The sequence below is a fragment of the Brienomyrus brachyistius genome, chromosome 1 (assembly GCF_023856365.1).
Source record: "Brienomyrus brachyistius isolate T26 chromosome 1, BBRACH_0.4, whole genome shotgun sequence".
NCBI classification, from domain to species: Eukaryota; Metazoa; Chordata; class Actinopteri; order Osteoglossiformes; family Mormyridae; genus Brienomyrus; species Brienomyrus brachyistius.
Window position 1 is genome coordinate 47,473,566 of NC_064533.1, and position 20,014 is coordinate 47,493,579.

General features: G+C 44.5%; 2 protein-coding genes across 3 annotated transcripts in view; one reads left to right on the forward strand and one right to left on the reverse strand.

Annotated features, from left to right (window-relative positions):
* The window catches only part of col4a2 (collagen, type IV, alpha 2), a 48,453-nt gene extending 42,642 nt beyond the window's left edge, over positions 1–5,811 (reverse strand). For both annotated transcript variants that reach the window (XM_048972554.1, XM_048971931.1), the window contains exons 1-3: positions 5,606–5,811; positions 5,283–5,393; positions 5,131–5,185 (exon numbers count right to left, since the gene is read on the reverse strand). In XM_048972554.1, the coding sequence (XP_048828511.1) occupies positions 5,131–5,185; positions 5,283–5,347 (120 nt within the window). In that variant the 5' untranslated portion in view covers positions 5,348–5,393; positions 5,606–5,811. The remainder of the gene's footprint in view (positions 1–5,130; positions 5,186–5,282; positions 5,394–5,605) is intronic.
* A 73-nt stretch (positions 5,812–5,884) lies between these two features.
* The window catches only part of col4a1 (collagen, type IV, alpha 1), a 36,688-nt gene continuing 22,558 nt past the window's right edge, over positions 5,885–20,014 (forward strand). The window contains exons 1-2 of the mRNA XM_048973655.1: positions 5,885–6,100; positions 19,909–19,965. Of these exons, the coding sequence (XP_048829612.1) occupies positions 6,038–6,100; positions 19,909–19,965 (120 nt within the window). The 5' untranslated portion in view covers positions 5,885–6,037. The remainder of the gene's footprint in view (positions 6,101–19,908; positions 19,966–20,014) is intronic.

Sequence of the window (20,014 nt, forward strand, 5' to 3'; positions counted from 1 at the left end):
GTGATCAACTGGTTTAAGAAATAACATTTGCGGACCAGTTCACACAAACAAAAAAGTCAACTGGTTTCGCCTGGAATTTCATGAAGGCACAAAGTGGTTTCCGGTGGTGGTCCCCAAAAGGCGGAGGACAATTGGACCCACCCAGCTACACAGGCCTTCAGGGCCGATGTGAATCACACTTTCCAAATCATCCAGAGTGTTCCTCCTGGGGGAAGCCGTTCCCACCATTATATATGAGTCTCCATTCTAGCAAAGAAAATATAAACCAGTATCTCCACAGTGACAATGCCTTTGGGAGCTGAGAACTTATCAAATGTCTAGGAGGACAGGAATTTGCTGTCCATGACCTTCACTCTTGACCTTCAGCACCCCCCCCCCTCCTGCCCCACCACCCTCCGTTCCATGTTCCTTTGCTTTTTCCAGTAACAGAATAAGACAGACAGATAGGCTCCCACAGAGCTTCTGTCCATCGGAAAGACCGCTGCCTTATTTAGAAGTGAAACTACTGCATTCCTACTCTACAATCTTCCAGTCAAGCAAAAGTCAGACTGTCTGTTCAAGACCATTTCTGATTCAATTCAGAAGCCTGTCGAATAAAAATGACCACAAGACCCTCCGAATATGACATAGCGCTGTTACTGCAGTCTGGCTGGATTTCTCGCTAAAGATGTCTGATAAAACCTAATCATCTCTTTCTATGATGATTATTATACGACTGTGCTGTTCTCAGAGCTACCTGAGGTCTTTTCTGCAAATTACCACCAGACACTGTCCTCATATACCAGACTGAAGACTCTGGGCCCCATGAAAGCATGACATATTGGGACCCCAACCTAGACCAATCAAATTATCTTCCAAATTTTTTTAGGGCCGCTGAGTGGATCATCTAAACTCCCCCCCCCACACACACTTTACGACGCCTCTGCACCCGACCAACAACTGAATGCACTGTACATTTCCTCCCCCTCTGCTCTTGCATACTACACTTTCTGGACAATTGTCCTTTCTTGTAGTTTGGTTCTATTTATTTATCTCTCTATCATCCACTTTTGAGAGACTGAGGAGTGTTAAGGCACCCGGTCTCCTGGAGATAATCTTAACTAGTAAATCAGATGTGTTAATTTGCACATCTTTCTGCCTCTGTCTGAAAGTGGATGTGCAACTGTGTGTACAAACCTTTCGGCACGAAGACCCTGAGCGCAGAGCTGGGTTGTGGCGGGGGTGGACGTCACACTAACGCACATTCATCACGCTCTACTGGCATGACCATGGGTGAAGTACTGTGCTCTACTGGTCAGGCAACTGAGATTTTTCACCAAGAAAAATACATAAACAGAATTCTAAATTGCCTGCATTTGGAAGTGGGTGTGCAGCTGTGCAAGTCTCTTTGTGTTTAATTGGAAATTTAAAAGAAGAACCACTTAAAGATGTACTTTCTAATGCCTTTTTTGCATAAGAATTTGTGTTGCTTATATACTAGTAGAGCTGACACTGCGGTATAAGGTCCTTTAAATAGGAATTAACCGTCTATATATGACTTTATGAGTCACATAAGTTCAGAGATGAAGGCTTCTGCGGAGCTACTGATTGGCTGCTCAGTCAGTGAGCCACGCCCCCCCCCCCAATATTCCAGAGCCTGACAGGAGCTACGCACCCGTTCACAGAGAACTTCCTATATGATTTCCCGAGGCAGAAGGTGGCTATAAAAGATGGCTTGAGCCCCCCATCGCCTCAGCAAACGACGAGGCAGCTAATGAACAAATCCTCAGTGAAGTAGGAATCTTCAGAAGAGTCAGCAGACTGACCCCCCCCCCCCACCCCCCCGGCGACTCCCGAATGCCTTCCCCATGCCAAGACTGTGACAACTCTAGCAGAGATTAAACAGCCAAACAGCAGCTCAGAGCCTGGAATCATATTCAGACTATAAAAGGAAGGAAGACACAACTAAGTGAAGGAGTGGTTCCTCTCTGTTCCCGGAGTCCTACAGGACATTAATCAGGGGCTATTCAATGACAAATACTGTCACTAAGCCTTTAAAACACCACTCCCCTTCAGAAGAAGCTGACACTTAATGTTTACTGTTATGTCTGTCTGTGGTGTTTGATGGAGACGATCTTCGAGACAAAAAGGCACCCCCCCCACCCCACCGAGCAAAGCTGTGCGAGTTCAAACCGAAATCAAAATGAAGTGAAATGACATTTCTTATGTGCAATAAACAGATTTAACACTTTAACACATAATCTGACATTAGACTTGAACTTGGAAGTAAGAAGGTTTGGCTGACGAGCAACGCAGCTCCCAGCACAGTTTGCAAAAGGTCAAAGCAGCACTCATTTCTTGGAAATGTACTTCTCTTGCGTCCCTTTTACTATGAGGTTAAAGGCAATAATAATAAGAGATACTACGTGAAATAACATACGCATACCTATGCACTGTCCTTCTAAATGTTTTGTATTGTGAAGATGATCTGAGGTCAGTTAACGGAAAGCCTGTACATTTGGATCTGACAATCAAGGCCATGATGAAGACAACCAACCCTGAGTACATGAAAGAGGGAGAATGAGGGCCTCAAAATGGCGAAGATAGGGAAGTTAGCCATGAAATAGTAAACATTTTACTGCAAGCACACGGTGTGGACTGGGCCCGCATGCCCGGACATACACCATGACGGCTGACGATAGCTAATCTGAGCATGGCAGCGTGGAAGAGAACTGAAGCAGGACGGTCTCTATCTGGGAGATCAAATGCTCTATTGAAACGGCTCCACCTTCTCCGCCATATAGAAAAGCCAGTATCTACACCACCTACACCATCTCTAATGCTGTGCTATCAGCTCCTCGAAGAATCCATGAACCAGCATCAGCTGCTGATGGATTCGTCCACCTCTCCAGATGGACAGTCCCTTTGTGAAACACTGCTAAAGCAAACAGACACTACAGGGTTGGCCTGGTTCCACGGCTCAGTCTGCCTACCAGGGAGACAGACGCGTGACCTCTGGATCACGATTTTACCCACAATGCACAGAAACTCGTTATCGGAACTCGCCTGCTTCCCTAAGCAAGGCAAACACAATAGACTCTTTCCACTAATTGTTGGGCCTGCTAGCTGTAGACTATGGTGGGGAGGCAGGTCCAACTTCCTGCTTCTAATGCAAGACACAGAGCTCTAGTTCGGGGAGATCTTCTCACATATGTTACCAGACATCACTGCTCCAGCATTCAGCTACCAGCCTCCGTTGGTATAAGGACAGGCCAGCTGACACCATGATGTGGCGACAGCCATGAGCCTTGCCGCATCCTTCCCGCGGACGTCCCTAGAGGTTTGCTGAGGTGCTTGTGTGGAAGCAGCTACAGCTCTTCCTCATCCTTCTCAAAGACGAGCCAAAATATTTTTCTTTTCTCGGATCTCCTCTCTTTGTACTGAGCCGTATGGGTGCTGTCTTCAGTCCACTCAAACCTGAGTGCTGCAATCATAGCACAGCATCAACACACTCTTTGGATTTTCATGCCCTTTGCTTCAAAATGTAGACTCTGCCAACATCTATCTATGATAAAAGACATCTTGAAGCGCATTCCCACACCAAGACCAAATAAAACTCCCAAGACCTCTGCTCGACTTCCTGTTGACACTGTACCCCTACCCCCCACCCCCTCCCAAGCCACATAGTCCCTGAAGAAGGCTGGGGAGTATGTGGCCTACACAAATAAGTAAAGGAGAGACACTACACTTACCCCCCAAGGACAGCAATGATTTCTTTTTCCTCATCATACCGCACAAAGTATGATGAATTAATTATAGAAATAATGTGACTTACATACCGGTTATGTTTCTTAATCCTTTCTTGGGGGCCCAATGATTGAATTGGAATTCTGACCACATCAGAACGCCAGAATACCGTGAAGGTATTAGGCAATATAAGTAAGTTGGCAACGTTCAATTATATGACCGAGTTTAAGTTACGGAACTAAAAACGACTCTCCAGAATTGCACAAGTACTCCAAACCCTAACAGTGTTTCATGCGGTGGGACCATCGGGGGGATGTCCGCAAGGATAGCTCCAGACATAAAATAGTAGGGACAGCACAGGATATGAGACAGGATGTGAGGACTAGGTTTACAGAAGGAGAAATAGGAGCTCTGGTACATAACTATGGTTCAACTGGCCTTTTACTGGCTCCACATACTGGACGGTCTTATCATGCCACGGAACCACTCCAGGGGGAACTGTTCTCCAGATGTATCAACTAGGGAGGCCCGATATTTTTTCCCCCGGAAGGAAATGTGGTGACGCTAACACTCCTCAGACTTGTCTTCACTCTGAGTCCCACAAAGTACCTTTTAACATGCAACGTACCGTGCTGATTTACTGCGTCCACCGGCCACGCACACACAAAGACAAACATCTGAGGAAATCTGACAAAAGCATCGAAAAATACAATTTTGCCAGCGATAGCTGTGGCTACAGGGTTAAACAAACACCGAGCACATGCGGTTTCATGTTGACACTGGTGATTTTCATGTGGAAGAAGGAAGTCTGATTCTATCACGACCTTCCAGCTGTGAATAAAATCACTTTTTCTCCCAGCTGGCCTCCACTCAAAGCCGCTTGGCACTGTTAGCTGTGAGTTGCAGGCTACATGGTCCGGCTATTTCCAACCTCATCAGCGTAGCTTTATAAAGTAAATAAGCTTTCACTCTATATGTGGGAATAAAATCACTTGTATCTCAGAACATCTATGAAAGATATAACTTTAATATTTTAAATTATGCATTACATTTACTAAAAAAAATCGTTTCTGCAGTTCGATGAAATATACGTAACCGCTTCGTTTTTTTTTTATGCGACAAACTAATAGAGAATAGAGCAGGCCAGCATAGGACCGATCTCCGCCGGGTCAAGCCTGACGCTGGGGGGGGGGGGCGTGCGCGTGCACACTCCCACTCTTAGAGACAGCGTGACACGCGTGTCCTCTACTTCTGCGAAGTTTGAGTCTAAACTTCGTACCATCTATTACGCATATTTCGACGTATACACAATAATGCAATACGTTTGCAATATTGTTCCATCGTAGGTAAAACGAATACATTAAAAAAATTAAAAGGTTCAATGAGTTTAAAAAAAGAACTTACTGCTTCCACCTCAGACGTCAGAAGATGGAATACTGTGAAACACAGTATAATACACCTGTAAATAAATAAATAAAAGTATGAACAAGATAGTAATAGACTGAACGTATGCAAAACTTATTCTATACATTTGAATGAGTGAATAGTGTACTTGCCATGTGTTCAATTCTTTGCGGCGATGAACCCACATCATTCCGCGCACCGGCACTTCAAAGTTCATTCTGATTATTTCCTCAGTTGTTTTCCAACAGCTAGTGCATCTTGACCTGAGATTTTTATTTTTGACAAAAGTTTACAACTCCTCATAAATAAACCATTGCACTGATTATCGTGGAAAATGCATTTCGAGCCGCTGAAACGATTTGAAACGCTTGCTATCCGGAAGATACGTGAATTATAAGAATGTGCGCCTAGGGAACAGTTAAAAATATATAAAATGCATTTACGTTTTATAACATCGTAAGCAGAAAACACTTACAGCGGCGGTCAGAACTGCCTGTTTCCTCGCATCCAGCTGAACTTCACTTCTGGACTGTCAGGCACCCACCTTGGGCATGAAACAATATCTTTCCCGAGAGAAAGTATCCCACGTCCTGGAGAAATTACAAAATATACCTGCAACGACTACTAAAAAGATGAGGACGAAACTTTGCGCTAAGCAGCAAGAAATGCAAGTGGTGGTTTCTTAGAGAAAGACGTGAACGGGGGTGGTCATGTCTAACAGGAGGGGTGGGGTGCGAAGAAGAACAAGAAGTTTCTGTGGGCAAAAACTCACAACGGTATCAAAGCGAAGCAAAGATGAAGTCAAATGCGGTCCATAAACTTCAATGATACAAAAGAGACAGATAAAATAAGAAGCGACGGACTATCCCGTTAGGAGAGCGATCTTAAAAGACTTTCTTAAATTACCATGCTGTCACACATCGTCTTATTTTTCATGGTCTTCACTAACCTACACCGGGCTACAGCTGATGTGAGTACAAACTTAAATTCAAACCTTGAGTTTTATTATTATATAATACTGGCCATTTGTGATTTGCTCTTTTCAGGGTTTCTTTGACTTTGGTAGGAGTCATAAACGCAAGTTTGCAATATCGTTGCAACCTGCTTCTGAAAGAGGTGAAAGGTATGACTTTTAACACTGAACAGGTTCAGTCAAATAGCCTTCAAGTGTCACAATAATTTCAGTAAATCGATCATTTCCAGGAAATATAGCGACTTTCACGTAGCTTATCCTGTATACGCCCCACTGCAATTTACGCAGGCTTATTATGTAGATGATCGGGATAGCGCTGCAAATATTTATTTTATTGCATGGAATTTTATGTAAACGTTCATTTATTTTCCTAGAAGGAACGGATATCGTCAAGGTAACAGTCTCGAAAATAGGTAGAGGCTGGGAAGACCATTTCTGTGATTTTTTTTTGTCACAGCCAGGCGGTATGGTGTAGTAACCAGCGCTACGGCGGCTCGTCCACGCGTATTTAAGTTGTAGCCTGCAAGAGGCTGAAAATTACGATTGTTTTAATGAGTTTCTAATGATTGATTGTGTATCTGCAAATGTCTGCAAACAGCGAACGTCAGTAAAATGCAGTTTTCACAGACATTAGTAAGCTTCACGTATTTTATGCGAACCTGGATGATTACATACTGGCAACGGTTCCGAGATGAATATGCTTAATAAGGCTATGTTTATGCAATGGCTAAAAAAAAAACTTCCACCACAAAACAATAAAAAACCCTGGATCCCTTTTCCCAAATATAACCGACCGCTTGTTTAAAACCAGGCGGTTTTGTCAGTTCTAGCTTTGAACCTTGCTTTAAGGCAAATGGACACTGACTTCTCTCAGCAAGGTCTCTGTACTTCTGTGTTCTTCTGCAGATATGCCCATAAGCCCCTTCAATGTGTACGATCATATGAAAAATAAGCAGTCAGTATCATAGAATATTAAAAAAGAAATCATAGAATTAAAAGCTAACCTCAGCAGTAACAGGAGCCCACTGACTTAGGTATCTACAAAATCTCTCGCGATGATTTTGAGATTATGAGAATTTACAAAGCTTTAGATAATACCAGATGCACGGTTTAGTTTAGCAGGGTGGGGGCCCCTGGGCTCAAGGCATTGTTGGACCCCTACATACGCTGTAAAATGCTGGGGGGCCCTACGACTCGGGGTCTGGCCTTGACCAGATAGCGCCTTAAAAATAATATGATAATATAATAAAAGGTCTTTAAATAAATGCATGCTGACAGATCAGAAGCAGAGAGAAATGTTATAACGTTGTGTGTGTATATGATAAAAAAAGTTGAAGTTAAAACCCAAATCAATAGAAGCAGGGGGTGTTTTATTGTTCAGTGGTTAGGAAGTTGTTTTGGCACGAGCAGTTGTGGTTTCAGTCTGTGGCAGAGTACTTATCTGAAAATGTATGATTTAATGTAATGCAGTAACGTAAGCAACAGTAGGCCAGTCTGATGACAGTAAAGAGCAATTTACTCAAGTGAACAACTATGATAAGAAATCAGAAAAATATGATTTTTCATATCTTCATTTTCATATATCTGAACAGCGGTTTTTCAATAGAGGTGGATTATTTATTGTAATACCAATGTGAGGCGTATGATGTTGTAGAGCAGGGGTGTCAAACTGCAGTCCTGGGGGGTCGCAGCCCTGTGTAACTTAGTTCTTTCCCTGTTCCACCACAAATGATTCAGCTCAAGAGCTGTTTGGTAATTAGTACAAGGAGTTTAATCAGGTGTGTTAAATGAGGGGGAACCCAAAAATGTGCAGGGCTCCGGCCCCCCAGGACTGGAGTTTGACACGCGTGTTGTAGATAGAAGATGCTCGAGCAAGTTTGGAGTCTGGATCTCTTGGGTCGGTGAGAGATCAGTGTTTTGCTCAACAAAGGGAGTTTGTTTATGTTTGAACGGGAGAAGGAACGTATAAACAACGTTTTTTTCAGCACCAGTTTCCTTTCAGAGTTCGTATTCGGGTTTGGCCGATTCAAAAATGATTGTATTGAAACGTCTGCTCTCAGCCATGTTTAATTCTGTAAACATAGATGCATTGTGGTACCACAAGGGGTGTTGACTCGTTCCAGCCAACTAATGGAGTCACCCATACTGGACATTTTACTGGGCATTGTCACATCTCAGCTCCACACTGATTAGTTTCAGCCTGTATCTAATGCCACCACTCAACAGGAAGACTTAAGGCTGCAGAAGAAAGGAAGGCCAGATCAATTCAGTGCTTTTGAAGAATCACCGGCATGTTAAAAAAACACACAACCACATTATCACCTGGTGTGGAATTATGGGAAAGAATGTCATTTCTCCACCCCGGCTGTCTTGGGTGTGCAGACGTGACCACTGACCTTGCAGTTCTGTTTCCCGAAACATTTCCCCATTTCTTCAGCGCATTTGGGAGCCTGCACCATCCCTGACCCCCGCTGCCTTCCAACATGCCCCCGTACTTCATCTGGAGAAGGAGTGAGTGCTGAAATCCAGTCCAGTTTCTGTTTAGCCAGACAAGGGGATCAAGGTCTGATCAGGTCTCACCTCACCAGGAGATGAAGGCCTTAAGGCCCTATGGTAGGATCAACCTGGAGCTAAGATGGAACTAAAAAGCTGCCTACGAACCTGTGAGATGGTCAGTCAGACTCACTTGTGGTTCTGCTCATGACCCAGCCTTACAGGAACAGGGGCTATGTGCCTGGGGTGGCAGGGTCTCCTCTGAAGGACAAGCATCTCCACCAATCAGCTTCAGCCACACACAGACAGTTTGCGCCTCGCAGAGGAATCAACAAATCACTATTTACTTTACAGCTTTCCTGCACATTGTTTTTTTTTCCTTCTGACTTACGACTTGACCTCATATTGTTGCTGAATGAACAGCTAATCCAATCAAGAGCTGTTTTGGTGGCTGAGTGAGTAACAATGTTGTCTCTCATCATTGCGTGAAATTGAATTTTTTTCCGGCTGTATATATACAATACAATAAGTACGTAAAGGGCCACAAAAGACACCAATCATATTAAAAGCATTAAAAGAGACCTTGTCCTCAGCCGCGACCATGCTGTGGCACCTGAGATGTTGGTGGGAGTATCTCTGCCCTTGTCCATGTCATCTCACTCCTTCTTGTGCTGTTATCATGAAATGTCACATTTCAAGGGCTTAAAGCCTTCCGTCTCTTTTAATATTTTCATTGCTTGAGACTGAAGCTCACCTCATTGGTCCATTTCTGTGGACTCACCACTCATACGCACCAATGATAAAATCTGCTGATTGGAGGGGGAGGGGGGATTTCCCCCACAAATGAATTTTTGCCCGGTATGCCATATGGCCGGTCCAGCCCTGCAATGGAGAATCACTGCAAGCATCAAACAGGTGGACAGTATGTTTTTGCAGCTGTAAAGTTGCTCCGTCATGTTGTAAATAAGCTTGTCCGCAGGGGGGTCGGCATTAAAGCTGACTGGACAGGACTGGGTTATAAACCCAACACTCCCGGGGGGGGGGTAGGGGGGGGCGAGAGAAGTATAGTCTAGCACTGCAGACATTATACAGGGGTGTTGATTCAGATCTTACCTGGTTCTGCTTGAGCAGGATACTTGTCCTAAATTGATAATTAATAGTCAGTACGCTGGTAGCCCTGAAATATTGCCCATGTTCCTGCTCTTGGTATTTAGTGATTGCCCACATTATCATCCTGGTGATTTTCGCAATGTCCTTTGAGATTATCAGAATGCTTCATAAACAGACACAGCCACTCGCATGCCTTTGGGGCCCTGTATACTGAAAGTGCTGTTGTTATTTCTGTAACCACATTGTGCATTGCTGAATTCCAACAGGGTGTGGGGGGAGTGTGTATGTATGTGTGTGTCTGTGAGGGGGGTGTCCTGCCTTAGATCCCAGGAGTACAACTGATGGTATGAAACGGCTTTCCAAATGGCTCTGATCTCTGGTCAGCTCGCCTGACGAGAGCTTATTAATTACCAATAAGACAAACAAACAGCAGGAATGTCTGGGAATTAAGGACTCAGTTCCTGTAGAGAAACAGACAAAATGAACAAAAGTTGACCAAAGGTTAATAATGTGCACAGCTCTCCTGCTGGGGCTGTGTGGGAGAGCATGGTAGGGTCCACAGATCACTTCAGAAGCTACCAGACTTGAATTCCCACAGTAAGACCATTTTGCCAAAACGGACTGGATAAGATTCCAGTAGCTGGGGGTGACCTGCTGCATTTAATGATTTTTTAATTACTTGTGTTTTGTGGAGCATTTCAGTGCGTGTTACTGCGTTGTTTATGTTCACATGCATGACTAACTTGCTCAGATCTTGGAATCAATCTGCATCTGGTCGAATGCATAAAACTACGCTGAGACATGGTTTCCATGGCGATGCCGCACGGGTCACTTGTATGTGATACAAAGCTGGGTGTGTCTTTGCAACAGGAAGCTTAATGGCTGTCTAAAGCAGCTCCTTCACTCTGCTTTCTCTATGGTCTCACAGAGGCGCCCCACACGTGTAGCAGTCTAAATACCAGGGAAAAATGCTTCTCAACATTTGTGAAATCTTTGGACTTTAGTTTAGGCCTTAAAATTTTTAGAAATTGAAATAATATTGGTAACACTATACTTGAAACACTCATGTATAATGCATTATAGATACCTTCATAATGCATTATAATGGCTTATACTGACAATTATAATGCATTATGAAGGTATTTATAGTGTATTATAGATGAGAGCTTCATGAAGTATTTTTAATGCATAATAAACATGGCGGTAATGTGTTATACCTTTTTATAAATAGCTGTGTTGGACATCAGTAAGAAGCTTATAAAACTTAAAGATTAACCAATAGCACTTCCCCATGTTAGTGTAACACTGGCAGCCTCATACTGTTAGTGAAACAGCCTTGGCTTATTAGTGGCGTAGTTCCATGGAGGTCTAACTTAAATTTCTTGAGAAGAGTAGTAACTAAACAGGGTATTAGTCCCATAATATTTGGTGCCATCTGGTACAGGCTGTTAGTGTGGGCAACCCAGCCAATCTCCCCATCAGCAACAATCTCTGTCTCTGCAGTCAGGAAACCCACAGGTAACAGGCTCAAAGCGCTGTGCACATGGGTGCGTGTATCTCTGCGTTATCTGACGTTGGGATGAATCTCCACCCTGCACTCTGATACAGTCTGGGATGAAAGTGTGATGAAAGGCGGAATAAACACAAGGAGGATTGGGCAGGCGAGGACAAACTGCGAAATACCAGCTATCAGCTGCAGGTACAGCTTATAAACATGGATGAGAGAGAGAGTGGCTGAGTGTGTTCTGGGTGCCTGGCACACTGTTCTGTTTTGTCTACTTTGCCAGTGCTGACTGTTGAAGTTACAGGGGCGTGGTCACGTCCCTCAGGTAACAGACTTCTTCCAGTGTTGGCAAGCGGCGGAACATTCCGGAAGCTGAGTTGGCCCAGCCCTTCTTGTCTTTGTGACCATAAAAGTGAAGGAAACACTCTTGCTGCCAGTGAGCATGAGACGATATCGAAGGGACATGGCTTTTCTTAATCTGCCAAACCAAGGCACTGCATGTTGGCGAGAGCTGGCACTCTTGCACAGATAACAACTTTGGGCATTCTGGTTTGTTCTCAATACCCTATTTGTTCAAAGAAAAGGGGCAGACACCCATCCCCTCATTCCTAGTAATCCTAGTAATTTCTTTCATTCAAAGAACAAATGCAAACTGCCTCATGAGAGCCAAACACTTGGTTTGTTCTTTGCTGTTTTTGTTCGTTGTTTTGTACAGTTAACAGTTGTCTTTTACGCTAACTGTTGAATGTTTTTATTTTTTTTTCATTTTCATGATCATTTGAGCATTTCCACTGCCTGATATGCTCTTTCTTTTACCAATTTTCTAGTAATTTCCTGCTGTAGGCAACTTACACTCTTAAAACCCAAATAGACAAATTAAAGGAATGCTTAGGGAAATGAAAAGGGTTTTGAGAAAGTAATTGAGGTAGAGTCAGTATTTGTAGATACACCTATTCTGTTTGTTTCTCCATTCGTTCTTTCATTCATTTATTTATTCATTCGTTCGTTCGTTCGTTCGTTCGTTCGTTCAATCATTCATCTATCTATCTATCTATCTATCTATCTATCTATCTATCTATCTATCTATCTATCTATCTGGCTGCTCTGAATCGTTCCACCAAATCAAAGTAGTTTATATTAAATTGCCCGTTCCATTAGCTGTGCTGTTGCCTCTTCATAGTTCTGTCGGTCACACATACCTTTGACTTAAGCCGCATTAAGGCTTTTTTTTTCAGCTGGGCTTTAGAGAGAAATTTATTTCTTGGTGGAATCTTCAAGGGGACTGCCAAACAATTGTTCTTATATCGCTCTGCACCAGGCCACGGTTATTGGGACAGCTGCAGGCATGATTATGAGAGATTTTCATGACACTGGTGAGATGTGGCAGCTTTCTGTGAGACTCCCTTGTGGGAGCAATCCCAGAAAGATCCTCCAGAGTTAAATCCAGAGTTTGGGCTGCCGGAATGGCAGACACATCAACATTGCCAGCGTTTACATTTACATACATTGGTTCATTTTGGCCAGAGCAAATTTTTGCTTTTGCTCTGTGCAAAATAGGGGTCCTGACCAAACTGGTACAGTGTAGACGCAGAGAATTTTGTTTTGTTGATGAAAAATTGATATTTGTATTAGAGGAAAACACCCCAACAATTGTGCCAACAGAGAAATTGCAAAGATGGGAAGTGTCAGGAGCTGTAGATCATTAAACATCCTAGAAATCAGAGATGCACTCTGCAGGTTTGGCTTTAGATTATTGCAGACTTGTGTCCTTCATGCATTTTTAAGCTGTGATATTCCGAAAACGTTCTGACTGCATCCTTGAAAAAGTCTTGGACTGGTGTCTTTCAGACACTACTGGACCTGTGTGCTTTATACATTGATAGGTTTGTGTTCATTATACTTAGTTGGACACATGTCCTTCAGAAACTGCTGGATCTGTGCCTTTCCCTAACCGCTTGCCCAAAAGATGCAAGTTCATGGAGGGTCTTACATAGTGGCATCTAGGTTGTATACCTGGTCTGCTCATGTGGCACCAGTCACGGTGGGCTGACCCCTGAGGACTGTGCTAGGAAACGCCGGCAACTGACATTTCATTGGCTTTTCATTATTGCTGCCTGGGGATCTCCTTTGCCGAGAAGCCAGGAAATGGCGGTAGCAGAATCTCTATATCTCTTTTAGATTAAAATCTTTCTAAGCTGTACTGATCTGGATTGTTTCGTCTTGTGCTCATGGATGCTATGACATCATGCACTGGTATAGACAGTATTCAGATGTTTTTTGTGACGCACTCTTCAGCAAAGGAGTCATTAGATGTCGCTGGGATGCCTTATTTGATCTGGAAGGCGGTCAGTCTAGTCCTTTGAAGCTCTGTTATCTAAATGGGTATTTCCAGATGATTTTGCAGTTGAGTTTTAGTGTGTTTGTTTCTCTAAATTGAATGAAACTCATATCTGCGTTTTTTTTTTTTTTTTTTTGATATTCCTTCTTCAAGGGATGACCGAAGCTCAACGCTCAACTTTGAATGGCTTTTACGGCATATTAAATAGAATGTGTCTGGACTTGATGTTGTTTGGAATAAACATGCAGTAAAACCCATGAAACACATGAAGAGCATTTTATGTGTGTGACATAAGGATTGTTGGAGTCACTTGCTTCCCTGGACCAGCTGTGATTGAAGTCAGCTCTGCACATTGTGGGACGTGTGAGGAACCACCTTCTGAGCAGGAATGAGGAGTCAAGTTAACATCCTTTAAGAATTCAGTGTTGCCCTCAAACCCACATAGAAGCGCTTATGATAAATGAGAGGTTGTGTTTTGTCTGTAGACAGAGGATATTTTCCCAATTGACGGTCCTTTAGGGAATAGAGAAATGAGCAGCCCAGAACAATGCACGGATTCTGGAGAAGTGGGTTGGTTTACCGGGGGTGGCATGGGGGGGGGGGGGGGCAGTAATTAGCACTGTTGCCCCCCCCCCCCCCCCAACCCACCCAGTCCACAAACATGCTAAGGTGAATTGCAGCTGCCAGAGTATCTGCCAGTGAATCTGCTTGTGAATGGTATGTGAGTAAGTGTGCCCTGTGATGGTTTGGGGCCCCATCCTGGGTTATTAGTGTACCTGCCTTGCACCCATAGCTCCCAGGATAGGCTCCAGACCCCTGCAGCCCTGCATAGGACAAGCGGGTATAGAAATATATAGATGGATGGATGGGTGGGTTGACTGACTTGCCTGCTCAGTCCATGAATATGGGAGCATAAGGCTGTTAAAGTGAGATTTATATGTGTGCTGCATCTGGGCTCACATGTAAGCAGGAGGCCATTAACATAGTTTGTGTTGGAGATTGCTGCTGATATGACCATGGGACAGCCATCCACTGCATGGGCACTGCAATCTGCTTCCCCACCCACTCATTACATGGATACCCACCTCAGGCACTCGTTATCAGCCAATAATGTAATTATATGACCCTTCATCATACCACAGCTGTTAATGAAGGGTTGACAACTGTTGGAAGCAAGAAACGAAATAATGGGGGTGCCTCCTTCAGCACAGTAAAAGGTCGCAGGGGGAGGAAAGGCACGCCTCATTTAAGAGTCCCGGCGCTTTTCCTGCCGTAGATAATGTTGAGGCTGTCCCAGACCCGAGGGGCCCTTGTTTTGGTTTGGCCTAAACAATGATAAAAACAATGTTTTGATGGGCAGGGCTACATGATGCATGGCGACAATCTGCTGGTGCATAAAAATTTAATTTGGAGAGGAGAAAGTACAAGAATTTTTCTGTGTTGATCTAGAGCTGCAGAACATCACTTCTGAATTTGAAATCTCCTAGAGGAGGAATCTTCAACTCCGGTGCTGGAGGGCTACTGTCCAGTAGGTTTTCTATCCTACCCGGCTGCTGATGAACCTCACCTGTTCCTGGGATTTACCTGAGAGCAGTTGTGGCTCATCAGAAGCCAGCGGCACTCAAGACCATAAATGGTGACCTGACGCGTCATTGGAACTATAGGAAATACAGCATTTATGGGAAAGTATAAAGCACTGTGCAGAAAATGGAACACAGACATTATACAGCAGTGAGGATTCTAGGATCTGAGTGGGGGGGGGGGTCTACAATAATATTTGCCGTGAGGAGGGTACAGAACATATACGGAAATGCAGAACATACACTGATAAAATAGGGTCTAGAACCAGCTGTGACGGACAGATACACACATCTGACTTCAGTCCAGGGATGAATTCAAAAACCTGAATGTGAGCTACGTGTGTTCTCCTCCAAGCATACTCTAGATAACTCTCCTTCAGAGAACTGAAGGTTCCAGGTAGACCATATCAACAGTTTAAGGCACAGATGTGTATATGATAGGAACCAATGAAACATGCCTGCAACCTGTCTGCTCTGGGCATATTTTCACATATAGTACAAAAGGAACCATGTTGGTCACATGCAACTGTTCATGCCGAAGACCCTTTGGTGTCATTTATGTATGATATTGTTGTACCTACATGAATACAAGAGCTGAGGAGTATGTTTTGCCCCCTGCTGGTGAGAAACGTTTTTGCAGCTGTTATAAAGGCGGCACAGAACCATCATTTAGCTGTCATTCTCCTGTCATTCTCTGCTCCAGTATGACACACAGCTGTTTAAACAGCTATAGAGTAACTGATGATTCCGAACCGAGTAACTGCCAGAAAAGCAGTGAATGCCAGTTTCTTTCAATGGTGGGGGGGGGGGTTCTGTGTGGTGCGGGGTCGTGGGGGATGTCTCTGTTGGAGAGGTTGGTGGTGGGAATCTTTGTCAGGAGGGCTTGCTTGGGGGGGTTGGTGATGGAAGCATCTTCCCCTTGAAGGTTCACAGTGGGGGTGTCCGTGGTGAGGGGCAGCAGGTGCCCCCGCAGCAGCCCCAGGATTGGCTGTTGCGCTCACAGGGTGTTTACCCTCTGTCACTTCAGCTCCTTTCTTGGAAGGTGCATGTGTAATGCTTTCTCAGTTATGTTAGCCCCTAATAAGGAGAGCCAGAGTCTCTCCATGGGGGGGGGGGGGGCATACAGACAAAAACATCTAGGCGCAGACGCCTTACATGTGTGCTATGGTCTGATCACCAGCAAACAGAATCTCAGAAGGGAAGATGATGTTGACTTCCCAAAGGAGGTCGCATAGTGGGGGAAAGAGGCAGTGAGCCGCCATATAAGGCAGGATAAGGTGGTCTGTGCGGACTGAGTGGCCGTTATGCAGTGGGGGGAGGCTTCTCCACTGACTCGCACTGGATATTCACACAAACACACACCTGGATATCCACCCAACCCTACAGTTCAGGGTATATTTCAGACACTGTGCTCACCGGGGAGGCCATGTCAATATCACGGATACGTGATAAGGCGGATTTCCGTTTTACAGGTTGGTTATGGAAAACTCATTAATATTCACGAGAGAAGTACTACCTGATTGGTCGGTCGGTGAAAGCAAAAACTCAATGACATCCTGAGCCCTTGACCTGTCCCCTTTTTTCATCTCACCAAATATGGTAACCCTAGCAAAGTCGGGACTGAAGGAAATTTGCCTGTAGTCTCAGGAGTAGATCTGGGTGAGAACATGCCACATAAACACACACCAGTCTGACAATCTGATGCCGGCTATCCTTTCTGATATTTGGCGTGCCTCTGATTTCTGGTAGCACATTCTGCAGCTATGACGTCCAGGCAGCTGAAAGTGAACAGTAGAGAGGCTTGTGTCTTTATGTTTAGTTTGCAATTAATGACATTCTGTTAGCTCACAATCCTGTACGGGTGGAAGATGGATGGACTGATAGTTTATCTAGAGTACAAGAACTCTAGTAACATTAAAGTATAATAAAGGCCAGACAATGGTTCCGTCAGGCTCTTTTCAGTCAGGACTCTGGATTTCGTACATCAATAGCAGAGAAACTAATTGTGCAGTTTTGTCTTTTTATGATCTTTCTCATCTCCTGTTTGGGCTCCTGGAAGAGCACAACAAGCTGAAATAGGAAATATAAAGTACATTTCAAAGTCTCCTGCGGTGCTTTGAAGATGCTGGAGATTAGCGTGGTGTGAGATATCAATCAGCCAGTCCTGGGCGAAAAAGTACACACAGGAAAGGTGATTCAGCTGATGCGCCTGCCTAGCCTGAGTTTGTGGCCGCCCATCTACACACTGGTTCAGGTGCATCTCCTGTCAGGCTGTTTGGGCGGATGACAGGGCCCTGTAGTTCTCCTTCCCGCTTTGTGTCTGTCCGACCGATAAGAATGTTGACAGGTTTAGCATGCCATGTCTGATTTTGGGTTTTGTGGATGTATGATTTTTCAGAAGTCTTACTCTATACTGTTATCTACAATCAGCTGGGTGTGGCAGGGCAGCTCTAGCTGGACAGAAATGGGGAGAAATGATTCGTTGGAAAGGTGTCCAATGGTGTCCAATGACGGGGCTGGGCTGACTAGCCTCTTCTGTATGACTCATTCTGCTGCCAGTGTTTGATACCGGAGGTTGCATGGCTGTGTGCTTCATTACACACCTGTATCTCAGCAATAGGTGTGGCTTATGAGTAATTTCCTGTAGTTAATAATGGTATCCGAAGATATTTGTCCATATAGTGTATATAAATACATATTTATTCCTGGATTCTCGTACTACCTGCAGATACGGCCAAGTTTGCAAGCTATGGATAATTATATTTAAATGTTCCATGTTTGTTAATATGTTATGTCTTAACGGGCAAGAAGAGAAGATCTTTTATAACACAGACCGGATATATCAGTGACTATGGGTACAGATTCTGGCTCCTTTGTGACAGATGCTCTGGCTGTGCATAGATGAGATGTTCATCCACGTGCTGATACCGTTGTTGGAGATCAGGTTCTTAAAGCTTCCTACTACTTATTGCTCCATGACGCAGACGTGGCTGAACATAATTCCATCTGTCCATGGTTATTTTGCAGGAACACTACATGGGCACGACTGAGGGCAGAAACTCTCCCAGTCCCCAAAGAGTCTAACAGGAAATGACCTTGCAGCACTGGATTCTGGACAGTGTACTGGTAAAGTACCAGTTGCTAGGAAACAGACACACTCTTTTGCACATTTACAAATTCCAAGATTGGCCTGAATTTTCTTAACGGGAAAAAAACGCCCCCCCCCCCCCAACTCTGATTATGTAGCACAGATAAGCCATTAACCAAATGGCCTGTGCTGAATGCTACTGACCAAATACCTCCCCCTCGAGCTCCTGTGAGCTGGATCGCTTTGCTCAGCCAGCAACACGCCTTCCTTGCTTTTCCGTTCTTTGACTGAAAACCAGTTGTTTTCAGTCACACTTATGTCATTAAGACTGTTGTGCCCAGGATTACAGCAGTGTAGTGATTCAGCAGTGCAGCGTCTCCAAGATTGATAAAAAGGATCTGAAACAAAACATAGGAGAAAAAAATGTGAAAAGACGAGAGTGACGATCAGGCGGGGGGGGGGAGAGGGAAGCTGCCAGGAGCAACGTTTTGCTTTGATAATTACAAGCATTCCGTCATAAGTCACTGTGGTGGGTTGGTACACAGAAGACCATCCACCTGAGGATGGACTGGGTTTAAAGGTTGGGACTGGCAGTGGGAGAAGCTGGACCAGAGTCCTCACATACTGATCCAATTACCTCGACATGGGAGCCAAGGCTACGCAGTGGGGGCGGGCGGGGGTGTGCTTGTTGAGCCTGCCTCTCTGGCCAGAATTACACACGCTGCCACAGATGCCTGCAGACTTTGGCCGGAGACTCCACACGTGACTTTAGAACAGCTGGCTGGGAGAGGCAAGGGCGGGGGAGGGGATGGGGGGGGCGGGCATGGGGGTGGGGGTATGGGAGCTGTCATAGTCCGGTTCCCGGGCTGCGTCCAGATGTTTCCTGGTTAACTCTGAAGATCACGTAGATGCATATAAAACATGATTTACTTGTTCCATGCTAGATGTCCACATTCATCAAAAGATAAGTAGCGACCTGTTAACCCCATATATACGAACTCGCATGGAAGATCTGAGCTTGCGTGTGAGGATGGGACAGATCATATTTGTTCCCCATTCCTGTAGGGCCATCTGGTCAGTTTGCTGTCGCCGTAACCTCATCCACACCCCATCCTGACCCTGCTGCACTTGCTCTATTTACAGCAGAGCCACAATTTCCCATAATACACATATTCAGGGAGACCCATGTGGGCACTGACATTGCATAGTTCCTTGTTAATCTGTAGTCCACACAGTATGGTACATTTGGCTTCTGAAGACCTATATATTAATGTGTTTTTACTGTAAGAAAGCTAAACAAAACATTTTCTAATCATTTGTACAACAAAACATTTACCGTGTATTTTGCTTAATTATATAATTCATTGTCACTGATCAATAAATCCTAATAATTTAAAAATTCTTTTTATTATGGCAGACTTTTTTTGCTGCTCTTTGGGGTCCAAAGTTTTACTTTTCATATTAAATGTTTAACTTTAGCGATTAACCCTCCTATCACTTGCTGCACCTAAATTATATTTTGCTGACAGCAGGAATCAAAACTCCAAAAAAAAAAAAAAAAACGCCAAACCCACCGATCCCCGTGTGTGGCTCTTTTTGCCCCCTGGTGGTCAAGATGAGAATCTACAATGCAGCTGTTTGGCCCGCGTGCATTCGGTTGATGCTTCTGCGCTGTGTCTCCTGTCTCCCCAGGGCTGCTTGGAATCATCATGCGGCAAGTGTGACTGCAGCGGCGTGAAGGGATCGAAGGTAAGCATGCAAACCTTCACCGTGCATCCAAAGCGGAGCAGAGCTGTTC